The sequence below is a fragment of the Ochotona princeps genome, chromosome 2 (assembly GCF_030435755.1).
Source record: "Ochotona princeps isolate mOchPri1 chromosome 2, mOchPri1.hap1, whole genome shotgun sequence".
NCBI classification, from domain to species: domain Eukaryota; kingdom Metazoa; phylum Chordata; class Mammalia; order Lagomorpha; family Ochotonidae; genus Ochotona; species Ochotona princeps.
Window position 1 is genome coordinate 114,310,968 of NC_080833.1, and position 12,883 is coordinate 114,323,850.

Below are 12,883 nucleotides of genomic sequence, written 5' to 3' on the forward strand. Positions count from 1 at the left end.
TTGTGGCACATTAGCCGCCACTGGCATACTCACCTGACGAGTCTGACCTGCACATGGACCATGGGTTGAAGGCCTGAAAGCTGGTGCTGATGGGGTTGCTCACGGTGCAGTTGTAGATATTGTCAGCATGCTGGGGGCCAAGGGTGAGGTGCAGAAGCTGGGAGCTGTTGGCTGAGCTGAATGGGTGGAGGCCTTCTTTCTTACTCCAGTTGTAAACCACATGGTCCCCTTTCTCTACTGTGCACACCAGCATCAAGTTGCAGGTCCCATTCTCACTCTCCTGGGACCTGTTTAGCACTTTAATTTCTGGAGTGGAGACCTGCTCTGTCAGAAGGGGGAGGAAGGGAGCCATCACTGACATGAACCCCCTGGGTCCTCGCTGGATTTCTTTTTCAGAAGGCATTGCAGCACTTGTCCCTCCCTGAGGGGCTCTAGTGTGGTCATCTCAGTGGAAATAACCACTTCACCCCATCTCTCACTCCCCGCTACAGCCTTTCCACCACCACCTTGGGATGAAATAGAGGATAATGTAGCTTTAGCCCCCTTCTACCAATGCCATTAAAGATCTGCTTGTACTTCCTGGTGCTCTTGATTTAGGTTGTTCTCCTGCATGCTATCAGTGGACTTTTCTGCCAAATAATCACCTCGGGGTTTTCACTGACTTAAAACATTATCTCCTAGATCCAAAGGATGCTTTATAGTGATATTTCATCTACAATATGTGTGTGTGTGTGTGTGTGTGTGTAGCAACCACTTCTATTTGAGGTTTAACAGCTTTGTTAAACCTATTGCTCTTTAACACCATAAAGTAACCCATGGAAAAGGGAAAATCCTATTTATTTAAGATCTACTATAGGACAAGCATGGTGCCCGTGTTTCACATTCATCATCTTATTAAATACTCTTAACCATTTTACTTTATGATAATATTCCCATTTTATAGATGAGGAAACTGGGTTCCAGAGAGGTAGAACATATTCTTCACCTGTTGGTGGTCTAGGGATATTCTGAATGTACTATCTGAAGGGAAAAAAGTGCTGGGACGGCAGAGGTGATACCATCCTTGCTTTAGTTTCCTGAGGATTTTAAACACATGAGAGATGGGTGGGGTCCCTTGTATACGAGCATCCGAGACAAGGAAGTTGCTTTGAACAAGTGATAAAGTCCCATGTGACCATCAGAATTCCTGTGAATCCCAGTGACTCTCTAGCTTTCAGAGACACAAACTCTAGGTGCTTTTAAGAGCGCTTGGCAGTTAAAGGGGTTCACAAAAATCCACTGGTTTTGGATTAAGTGGGCATGAGTTCTACTTTGTGCATTGCCACTAAATGATGTTATAATCAGAACCCACATTTAACTAAGAACAAGGTGCTTTACTTTTCCAACTAGGTATGGTCCTATGCCAAAGGGCATGGCTTGGTGAGTGATGTGGGTGGACTGAATTTTGTCTCTTTTCTCCAAAAACTCTTAGTACAGTGAACCTCCTACACAAGGGTGTGTAAGTATGTGATAACCACTGTTCTCTGGCTTTCAGTGGCATCAAGTAGGAAAGAAAGTTTGGGTCTCCTCAGTTGTATTCAAACTGGAAAGAACTTTTTTTTTGTCAAATAAAGTCTTACTAAATCTTACTTGCAAGCCAAGACTCCTGGGACTCTGGGTCCTTCTGCCCTCAGGCAGCAGGGCCTCTTTATTTTGGGAAGTATGAAGAGGGATAACTAATGCTAGGGAGCTGCCATCCACATAAATTAGAAAAAAATCAACTCTGAAACCTCTTCCATGAAACACAGTTTTGACATCCCCAGACTGGATGGTCTTTTAAGCTTCTTTCAATTCTGAATACCCTTTGCTTCTGAGAAAAGCCTAACTTCTTGGACAGGGAACTATGTTGACCATCCAGTCTGGAGTGGAGAAGTCCCCATCATTACCATAAAGATTGAGCTGAACGCAAAATTGCTGGACGGCAGTATTTTCTTCCAGGGTTATAAAGTACCATCCCTCATGTTCCTTCCTGCTTTCCAAGAGTTCCAGGTTCAGGTCGTCCAAGTGAAACTTATAGCCTTGCTCGATGTATCGTGAAGAGCCCCCCTCAGAAAGATCCAAAGATACTATTTTCTTCTTGACACTGCTTTCTGGTGATTTTGCCATGGTGACAACAATGCGGATGCTTTTATTCGTGCTCTTATTTATCCACTCATTTGTCAAGGGCAGCCACACACTGCTTCCCAACTGCTGGACATTCTTTGGGCAGTTTATCACACCCCCACCTGTGTGACAGAAGAGAGAGAAAGATCTTTAACATGGACATCTTTGAGGACAACATCATGTCTGAATCAGGAATGACAAACTAAGGTATCTCAGTCTCCCACTTCCTCTTGGGCTATCCCTGGGATAGCCAGGTTCTTAGGGGTTGATAAGGATTCCCTGGAGGCTCTTGACTGCATTATGTATATTTTAAAAGTATCAACAAAAATCTCAAAATGACCTAACACAGGGCTATGTAGACTAACTAGAATACAGGATTTCTACAGTCGAATGACTGCCTTAAAGTCATGTAGATACTAAGTGCCAGATTCAGGAGCAGAACCCAGGCCTGTTTGTGCCTTTTCCAGGGTTTTCACCACCACTGGGTGTGCAGAATGAAGATTTAGAGCAACTGAGAACGACTCTGAATGTATAAGCCCAGAGGACTAAGGTGCTAGCAGCATCATTTCAGAAGATGAGAAAAACACACTCGGAGGGAAGTGATCCGGGAAATGCTGAGCTCAGTGTTTCCAAGGTGTGGAATTCTAGCTCTCCAAAAATTCCTGAGAGAATGCATAATATTGAGGGTGAGACTATTTTATTTCTCCTTTTCAAAAAAGCTGAGCCAACAAAGTAAAAGACACCCCAGCCCAAATACCCTTCAAACCACTAGAAGGAATCCTGCTGCTGCTGATCATTTAACACCTCTCGTCTGCTCAAACCCACAACCTGCATTACTCCCACCTCTCTCAGCTGATGATCTTGCTTTTTCATGTAACTGAAAAAAAAAAAATAGAAGATACAAAAAGAGTGCTTCCATTTGTTACTACCCCAAATCAACCGACCTAATGGGATGGATGATCTTTGTCTCCATGGAATGCCAGCCTGTTCCTTCTTGGAGCCCTTCCCTAGCTCAAGGCTTAGATTCTGCAATCTCCCCCTTTTCTTGTATTATATCATTCCTACTGGTATTTCCATCACAAAGCATGTAATTTCCCTCTCTTAAAAATACCAGCCTTGTTCCAGCTGCTTCCCCAGTGATCTTCTCTATTTTTCCTTTATTTTTGATTTATTTGAAAGGTGCACGAACACACAGATGGCCAGAGGCAGAGATCATCCATTTACTGGTTTACTTCTCAGATGCAATAGCCACGACTGAGCCATGCAAATCAGGAATTCAGCTGGGATCTCTCAAGTGCATGGCAGGGACCCAACTGCCTCAGCCATCAACTATTGCCTGTCAGGGTGAAATGTGGGCATCCCAAAAGGAGTTGTAACTACTGTACCAGATGCTCATCCTCTCTGTTTTTTTCTTTGTAGAAAGTTCTTTAATGTTTGTTTCTATTTTCCATCCCCTGTTTCTGACCCATTTTTTTTTTCTCAACTCTGCTCCAAACAGGTGTTCTCTGCTACTTGCTAGGGCCATGCTCAGCAAGGTCCTCACGTAGCTCCTGAAATACTAGACTCTCCTGGTTTTCCTCCGTTTTCATTGTTTCCCTTTTCAGTTTCCTTGATGAAGGCTTTTTGCTCCTCCAGGTCTCTAAATATTGGAGCAACCCAGGCACAGAAGTTACACTTTTTTCTGCCTTTATACTTGTCTTGGTTCTCATTCAGTTGCATGGTTCTACATATTCTAGAATGTTTACCGAGTTATATATTGCACCCGAAGCTTCACATTATTCCCAACTGCCAACATAGCTCAATACTTGGAGGTCTGATGGCTTCCAAAATCTAGCAAATAAACTCTTCATTCTGTAACTCTTTTGGCAAACATTAGAATTCAGCTGTTCCAGACTCTGTCTGACAGTAGTCTTGTTTGGCCCTGAACAGAGGCATGAGTCTGGCATCAGAGCACTATGCAACTCCTTTTCTCTCAGATCATTGCAAGTGGGGGGATGGGAATTGTCTTTCAAGTGATCTCATTGCATCTGTAACCTGTACACTTTGCCCAATTTTTGTCTTGCTTTGGTTTTCAACTCCCAGGAGCTTTTAGTTCCCATACAATAAACTCCACTGTCCTCAACAGATACAGATTTAAAAACCTTGCACACTCCAACCCTAGCGGCTGCTCGAATTCTGATTCCTATTTTCTTCCTTTCTCACTGCCCCGTGGTAACATTGATTCCTAAGTCCTACCACGAACACTAGTATTTCAAATCATTGCAATTTGCTATTCCTGTCTTTGGAAACTTCTTCCCTCAGTGTCTTGAGTGGTTCATTCCCAGCTTCATTTCTGGTTTCCTCTGAGAGTTTACACCCTCTGATCCGCTTTCTCTAATCCTCAATTCAAAATAGCCTCCCAATTATTCCATTAATCACTGCCTAATGTGATATTGAGTATCATTTTTGTCTCTGCCACTAGAATGCCAATCTCTCAAGAACTTCTTTTCATCTTTTGTTTCATCTTTAGGACCCATGATAGAAGTTGGCACATAGGAGGCTTTTAATATAATTATCTTTTCAGTCTATGAATGCTGAAAGCTGTATTACTACACTAAAATTTTACTTAGTTTTGCCTATTATATATATATATATATATATAACTGAACTTAACCATAGTCTAGCGTTCATAAAAAAAGGGACCCATGACTCAGAGAGAAAGAGCATAGATTGTTCTAGATGATAAGAAAGCAGAAGAGTTAAACAACCTGCTTATGTAACATGGCTGCTGAGAAAAGACCCTTCCACATTCTCCTTGGGTCTAAGATAGGCTAAGGGGAATGTGGCTAAGCTGGCAAAAATGTTCTTGATGCCATAATGCCCTAAAATCCAAACACCATTTAGTTGAAAGCCCAGTTCCTATGATGTTCAGTGGCTGGGGAAAAGGGAAAAAAACAATTTGTTTGGGTTAAACTGAGGAAATGGATAATTACTAAAGAAACAGTTGTTCTGTTAGATACTGTTGTCAGAACTGGGTCTCCTCAGTGGCTTAGATGGAGCAGTGGATGGCAGGCCCTGATGCACATGGAGGATATAGCAGTACATTGAGGCCTGAAGAGGACATCTGGTACCACAGCAGAGGATAGAAGGCAGAACAAATTGGTCAACCACCCCAGACAAGTGTTGACAGCAAATATCTGGGTGAATGGAGACTCTAAGGTGGACTGTGTCAGCCAATGGACCTTGGAAAGCTTTCCTCATTCTTGGATTGGTGTGATTGACAGCATTTCACAACTATTGAAACTACTTGCGTAGAACCCACACAGCATGCTCCACATCAGGAATCCTGGGATGACATCAGGTGACGGTTTCTCATCCCCAGGTACTGAGGTAGTTGGGAGGCTGGGTGCAGTTTCCCTCTTACCTGCCTTTCCCCAGATACAGGAAAAAGAAAATTTGGAAACAATGGTCTCACCCACTTTCTCCTACTCCTCGACCCTTCTCACCCTAATCAACTAGGTAAACAGCATCAAAAATAAAATTTATATATATGTATAAATCTGTAAAAGTAATCCATATATTATATACTTATTATACAATATATTATATGACATACATTATACAACGTATAGTATATATGCGATATATATTATATGACACACACATGTATATATATGAGATATCACCCTTGCAGTGTTCTCTGTGGTTTGGTTAGTTGAGGAATCAGTAGTGATTATTGCTTTTACACAGATAGCTGGGAAGGTGTTGGACTTTGTAAGCCACATTTTGAACGTCTGAACATTAGTGATGAGACTCCTTGGCTGTCATGTGTATGAACTATAGGCACAGTATCCGAAAGAGTAATTTCTTGAATTCTGAACTTAAACTTACATCTCTAAAGGAGTGTGAGAAGATTTAGAGTCACTCACACCCATATGGATCTCTGAATTAGTAAAGAAAAAATTGTATAGATCAGCAAAGCCACATTTTTCTTTTCTGGGAGCACAGCTGTCAGTGTTACCTCTCAAAGGGATCGGAGATCCAAAACAAGATTAAGAATCCCTTTAGTAGCACTTATTTTTTTAGAAACTATTTTTTATGGAGAAAAAAAGGATGATAATTATTCTACTCTCAGATTATAACCCTTCACCTTCTCACACATTCTCCATGTGTCCCCTATGTCTTTCTCCTACATAATCATTCAGACTCTTTACACCACAGTTGTTTTATGAACTTGGAATTGGAGGAAGTGGAGAAGAGGGTATAAGACGAGGTATGATGTGGCCAAAATAAATAAATACAAGAAAGCCAAAAAAAAAAAAAAAAAAAAAGAAGTTGGAGAAACAGGAAAAGAAACGGGACAGGATAGGTGAGTGGTTTGTGCACATGAGGACTGGAATCAAAACTTGAGCAGGACTAGAGACCCTGACACCTCACAACCCACATCAGAAACAGTGATGTCACAGCAGAGTGTGTGAGTGGCTAGGTCTGAAGGCGGGATTTGAGATCATCCCAAAGTAAGCACAAGTGGAAAAATAAAACGGGGGGTTTGAAAGTGGCTCATCTTCTTCAAGAGGAGTTCTTACTCCTGAAACGTCTGACTGATAAGTGTTTTCCAGGGGCCCTGTGATTCAGTCAGCCCCTGTTTACTAAGAGTTGGGGAGGAAACATTTAGAACTGTTGCCACCAACTCACTTTCCTTCATGGGTAATTCTGCTTCGAAAGTAGAGTGATTCACACGGGCCCATGGATATTGGCCCGATGGTAGTAGAATTTAGCTACCTTTTTAACAAGGTGGGATTCTACCTAATGTTAATGTCTTGGGGACAGGGAAAGAGGTATGGTTCTGTTATTGTACATGCTTTAGATAAACTTGCTATGACCCTTATTTTAGGCAGAGAAGAGTTAGCACTTACTGGATCCACAATTTTGTTTTGCAAAATTTAGGCCCAAAAAGGAAAAACACTAGAGTTTTTTTAACTAGAGCCCAGGATGGATGTTTGGAGCAGTGATTAAGATGCCTCTTGTGGTGCCCACATCCCATAACAGAGTCCTGGGTTCCAGTCCTGACTCCACTTCCAATTCCTGTTATTGATGCACAAGTCAGGAGGCAGCCAACAATGCCTCAAACACACTGCTCCCAGCTGCCTGTGTGGGAGACTCCCAGCTTGGGTCTGGCCCAGCCCTGGCTACTGTGCACATCTGAGGAGTGACCTAGTGGATCTCCTTTGTCTCTCTGCTTTTCAGATAAGTGAATAAAAATGGTTAGAAAGCCCCAAACTAAAGCCCATCAAACTCCTATTCATATTCTTTGATGTTACTAAGAATGCTGAGTCTTTTCTTAGATTATTTGTACATATTAACCCCAGCCTGAAAGCCAATAACCACCCTTTATCTGTCTGATTGGTTCCTTGAACCTCCATACCTTTATTAGGGAAGACTCCCCTGATTGCTAGGATAGGATAAGTTTTCCTGCCACGTGCTTCCTAAGCACTTAAGGTCATTTGTCACTCTTCTAACAGTGTTTCAAGTCTGTCACCCTTACTCCATTTTATAAGCTTCTAAGAGTAAGGGCTGTGTCTGTTTTATTCACTGATATATGCATAATATTCATCTGGGACTTGATGTGGGTTCAGTAAATCCTGTTGTCCAAGTGAATGAACAAGGCAAAATAGGATGGATGATTAAAGAAGGGGATAAGTGACAATATGGAATCACAATTCTTCTCTCTTCACAATAACTACATATTTGAATTTGTCTTTAAAAAACCCCTAAAAGGCATAAGATGGGAGGAAATAATGAGAGTCCTTTTCTACCCTTGCCAGGTGAAGAGATGAAAAGGTATTAGTTATGATCCCCAAGTTTCTAGTACAACACAACTCATTCCTCCCTCAACTCTTGCAATGTTATTTCTGCTTTTGTGCCTCCAATCAGAATCCTATTTGCAAGTCCCATTTAAAAAAAACACCCAATCTGCCAGCCCTTGCACACCTAGAAAGACACAAAAGACACTTGTAACAGTGGTTGCCTTCACAAAGAAGCATGAAAGGGAGATGAGTTCTTACTTTGCAGATTGTTGGAGTTTTATAGATGAACACAATGCTCATAAAATAAAAAGATTCATTTTAAAAAAATCAAGTGAAAACTGGCATGATGAAAACAGTTTCTGCCCTGTTTCCAATTTTCAGATAAAATACTTACATGTCGTCTACATTCTAAAGTCATTAGCAGGGTTTTAATTTTTTTTTGAAAAGTCTATAGTTCAGTTTATCTCAGTTTAGTTCAAGTCACTTCAATTCACATGGTTAAATGGAAGAGCTCTTTCTCTCCCGCTCTGTCTCTGATTTTCAAATAAATAAAAATGGTTGAAAAAATCAAAACTAAAGCCTCCCAATCAAACTCCTATTCATATTTCGTGATGTTACTAGAAATACTGGTCCTCTTCTTAGATTATTTGCACTTATTATTCTCCAGTCTGAAAGTCTTTAGTCACCCTTGATCTGTGTGACAGATAATTCTAATCCATGAGAGCTGAACACAAATGTTAGCATCATCCCCACCTTTCAGACATTGGCTCATCCTGTTTCATTCATTGAGGACTCTAGAGTCAGCATGTGTAAGTACAAAGAATTTGCTAAATAACTCTGTATCTCTCCTCCCTCATTCATAAAATTTTAATGGTAATAATAGTACATATCTCATAGGTGAGACTTAACTGACAGATATATATAAAACACTTAGAACTCTGCTTGGTACATAGCGAGCATGAAGTGTGTGCCATCATTCTCCATTGAACAGATTGTTCTGGATGGACTCTTAGGGTCTAGGCATGGCTGTGATAGTTCAATTTGTTTTCCACACATTAGACACAATGTCATATCAGGTGCTCTTAATAGATAACTGCTAAAAGTCAATCTATGAATGAAACCAAATAGTCCCTATGCTCTGATTCCTAGTCCAGTATGGAGACAGCTTAGATGTTACAGTAGGAAAGCTTTTGGAAAATTCAAATGCTCAGATAAATATTTTGACATACAAGGACCAGTAGACACATCACTTGGGATCAAGTCTAGACTCCATGCAGTTGTTTCTCACCTCTTTTCTCATGTATGTGAAAGGGGTGAGGAAGATCTGCATGGGAAATAAAATCTTACAGGAGTTCATCAAGTTTATATCTCCCACAGTGGGACATATAGACAGTAGGGGATACACTCTGTGTGGACAGAGGATGTAAAGAAGTCTCTAATTTCTGCTTAATTTGCTAAAATTGCTCTAAAACATAAAATCTGTTTAGAAAACTCATCAGTGGAAAAGGAAAATTCACTTTGCTGGGGGATGGGGACATGTAGATTTTTTTATTTCCCAAGTCCTGACTGGAAATTGGAAATTGAGTTGAATAGAGATGGGAAGGAGAATGGTACTTATTTTACAAGAATTAAATTTCTTGGTTGGCTGAATTCTGTCATGACTGACCTGGCCCATTTGCAAAGTGTTTCCATCTGGGTTTTACTAGACTTTTGCAAAAATGGTATGTATTTAAAAATAAAGACTGAACAGATTTTGTATGCATTTCAGAAGCTGGCACACAAGGAAGAGAGCAGGAGACGATTGGGCAGACACACCTTCTGGGGCTGGGTTGTGTCTTATTCACCAGCCACCTCCAAAGCCTCAAGCTGAGCAGCTGTCAGCTGTATCAGAGGTTCCCTGAGCCTGGCTGGTAAGTCTGGCTTATTTGACCATTCAAATAAGCACAAAGACAGAAAAATCCAGCCAGCAGAACAATCTGTCCCTCCTTATAGTCACAAGCCCGTATGCCAACAAATGAGGTGCCACTGAAAGGCTCGCCTCTCCCTGTGATTGCACTAAGTGATCAGTTGTTCTTTCGTAGACTCCAGTTAGCAAGAGCTCTGGACTTGTTGATTCTACAGGTAATCGCGGCCAAGCAAGCGCCTCTTCATTTGGGAGTCTGGCACAAGATAGATCCATACATACCTTTCTTATGTTCCTAGTAGCTCCTGGGGCTTTTCCTGCCAAAGTCCATCATGGATTTGTGGTCTTGAAAACCCCAAACTCAAAACACCCTGGGCCTGAGGGTTTTCCCTTTCCCTAAGGCTGTGCCCATCCCAGGTTGCTTCCCAAAGTCTAAGCAAAGTTCCAAGGCATTTAAGCAGGAGAGTCCCGTCTTCCTCATGCCATCAACTCAACGGTTAATCCATATTTGGCTTTTGTTTTCTCAAGTCCTGAAGCTGCTAACTAGAAAATCGCAGCTTACCTTGAGAAGTAGATAAGCCAGGCTCCAAAGTTCTGTTGTCATCTGGCTTCATTGCTGAAGCCACTCTGACACCAGAGTTTTCTATTTGCATTTCCCATATACTGTAACCAGCCTTGCACTCAGAAATCCCAATTGTTCCCCCTCCCATTGCTTTGGAATCTTCTCTTCCAAGAAAGTAGCCACTGATATGACCACGCTGTGGCCACTGTTTCTGTTTTCAACCAAAGGCTGGCTGTTTTTACTTCTACTCTTTCTTCCCGCTGTAGCTTTTGCTTTTTGTTGGTCCAGGTTCTGGTTTGTTTGCCTCTATGTATAAACATGACCTCTAGGATAAGGAGGTGCACAGGCCAAATCATGTCCCAGAGCTCAACCAAACACAACCAACTGCTTGATCAGAACTATAGTAAGAACTTCTCATGGTGAGAGGCTGATTAGCAGTGTGACAGGTATCTTTGTCTAAGAGCCCCTGGTTCCCATGGAAACCAGGATTGGTGGCATTGAGCCTGGAAACCCAAGGGCGCAAGAACTCACAATGTTCCTTCCTTCTTGAAAGAGGCAGTTGAAACTCAGAGCCAGTCCTTAAGGAAGAGGCAGCCAACCCACAGTCCCCAGCCCCTGTGCCTTCTCTCCATCCACGAGGCTAAGCAGGTTCCTGGCAGCTAGCTGTAACACTCAAACTCTCAAATAGAAGAACACTCACCTGATCCATAGCTCAATCCGAAAACCAGGGACAGGACCAGCAGGAGGCTCCAGGAGAGTGGTCTGTTGGTATCCATCAGCCAGGGAAGAGAGAGCAAGGAGCCCAGCCGGGAGCCCGGCAGCTGCTCAGAGGCACCACGGCAGAGGCGAGCTGTGTGTCAGCAGTGCTGCCGTGCTGTCTAGTCTACACATCAGGAACCAGCAGGTTCCTGAACTAGCTTCCTGTCTCGCTTGGGACTTTTTCTGCCTGTGTCTCGAGGATTGCTCATCTCTCTTCGGGCCTTAAGTCACTTTTGTTCTCAAGAAACAAGTCAGGCGCTTACTTACATTATTGGAGATGGGAAAAGGGCTGTGTAGTCATCCTGGCCAAAGCCCCGTTTGGGGCTGAAATGAGCTCCCTTCCTTCTTTCCTTCACTGTCTCCAGGAAATGAGTGGCATGATTTCTTTGAGTAGTTCTCTTTGGTAACTCTTCTAAGAGTGCAGAAAAATGAGAGAGTTTTATCAAGCCAATCTTCAAATTTGCTAGCTGTCAGCTGAACTTAAATGACTGAATTTTAATGAATTCATGGAACTCTTCCTTCTGATTTGTCCCATAATTTCAGAGAGCACCTCTACATGCAGGTGGGTCCTAGTGCCGCATTCACAGAGAGCTGGGGTGGAAGAGTGCGGATCTCTGGGCAGAAATCCAGTTTCCTTGCTGGGTGCAGCATGTTGGAATATAGTGTGCTGTAGTTGGAGGAGTTGTCTTTCTTCATTTAAGAGAAGTAGTCAGAATTGGCAGAGAAACCCCATACTTTTCTGTTAGTTGAACCATGATACTGGAACACTGGGAAGGTACTGTTAGCACCAGTGCTCACATGGAAGCTTTAGAAGGCCAATTAGCATAATGAGTCCACTTTCACAGGTCAGAGGCAATCTCTTATGGGTTTCCTCAAGGGGATCAGGATAAAGAGAGCTGGTACTATGTGTGAACTTGCTTTATATCCTTGCTGTTTCCCTCACTTCTTCACTCAATAGCTGATGACCTGGGGAGAATCCAAGTACCTATGAAACTGTGTCACATAATACAATGTAATTAATGAATTAAAAATAATAAATAAATAAATAAATAAATAAATAAAAAATAAAACACACAGAAAAAAAATAGCTGATGACCATTCTCCCCACACCATCGTGCAGTCTTGGGATACAGCAGTACATATCAATACATTAAAGTCAATCATATTTTCGGGGAACAATGAACTGATTGACAAACACCGCCATTTTTAGGTTTTAAGCATTGTATTTAAAATGGAGGGACTAAAACCCTTTCCTTATTAAATACTTCTGAATTACTTTATTAGGTGATTATTAGTAATGCTATTGTCCTTTATGATGAAAATAAGTTACTGTATCATGGGTGCTGTTGCAACTCTCTTCCCAGCTTTTCATTCAGTGGCATCATGTTGGGAGATTGGAACTGGCCACGGGAATTTATACCATGGAAATCAGCACACAAAATAGAGTTTCAGTTTACTGTTATACTGTTGTCTAGATGCGCAAAAGTGATACAGAAAACATGTCTTGTGACTATAGCCCTTATGTTGAAAACAGCAGAACAAAGAAAACGTTTTCTTGGCATTCAAAAATTGTCATTTGATTTGCCAGTGTCACAGATAAGCAAGTGGAATTCCAACATATGTCTTTATTGTTTCATATTTGACTTTAAAAAGGACATGGATCAGTACTCACATTATAACTACCTATATTTGTGAATTGTCACAGATTGACTCGAGTATGAAATAAGCCAG

The 12,883-nt window shown here is 41.7% G+C and overlaps 1 protein-coding gene across 1 annotated transcript in view; it reads right to left on the reverse strand.

Moving 5' to 3' along the window:
* Positions 1-11,547, reverse strand: part of SLAMF1 (signaling lymphocytic activation molecule family member 1) — a 38,622-nt gene extending 27,075 nt beyond the window's left edge. Inside the window, exons 1-3 of the mRNA XM_004589093.2 lie at positions 11,094-11,547; positions 1,926-2,264; positions 34-324 (exon numbers count right to left, since the gene is read on the reverse strand). Coding sequence (XP_004589150.2) covers positions 34-324; positions 1,926-2,264; positions 11,094-11,169 — 706 coding nt within the window. The 5' untranslated portion in view covers positions 11,170-11,547. The remainder of the gene's footprint in view (positions 1-33; positions 325-1,925; positions 2,265-11,093) is intronic.
* Between the last annotated feature and the right edge of the window lie 1,336 nt (positions 11,548-12,883).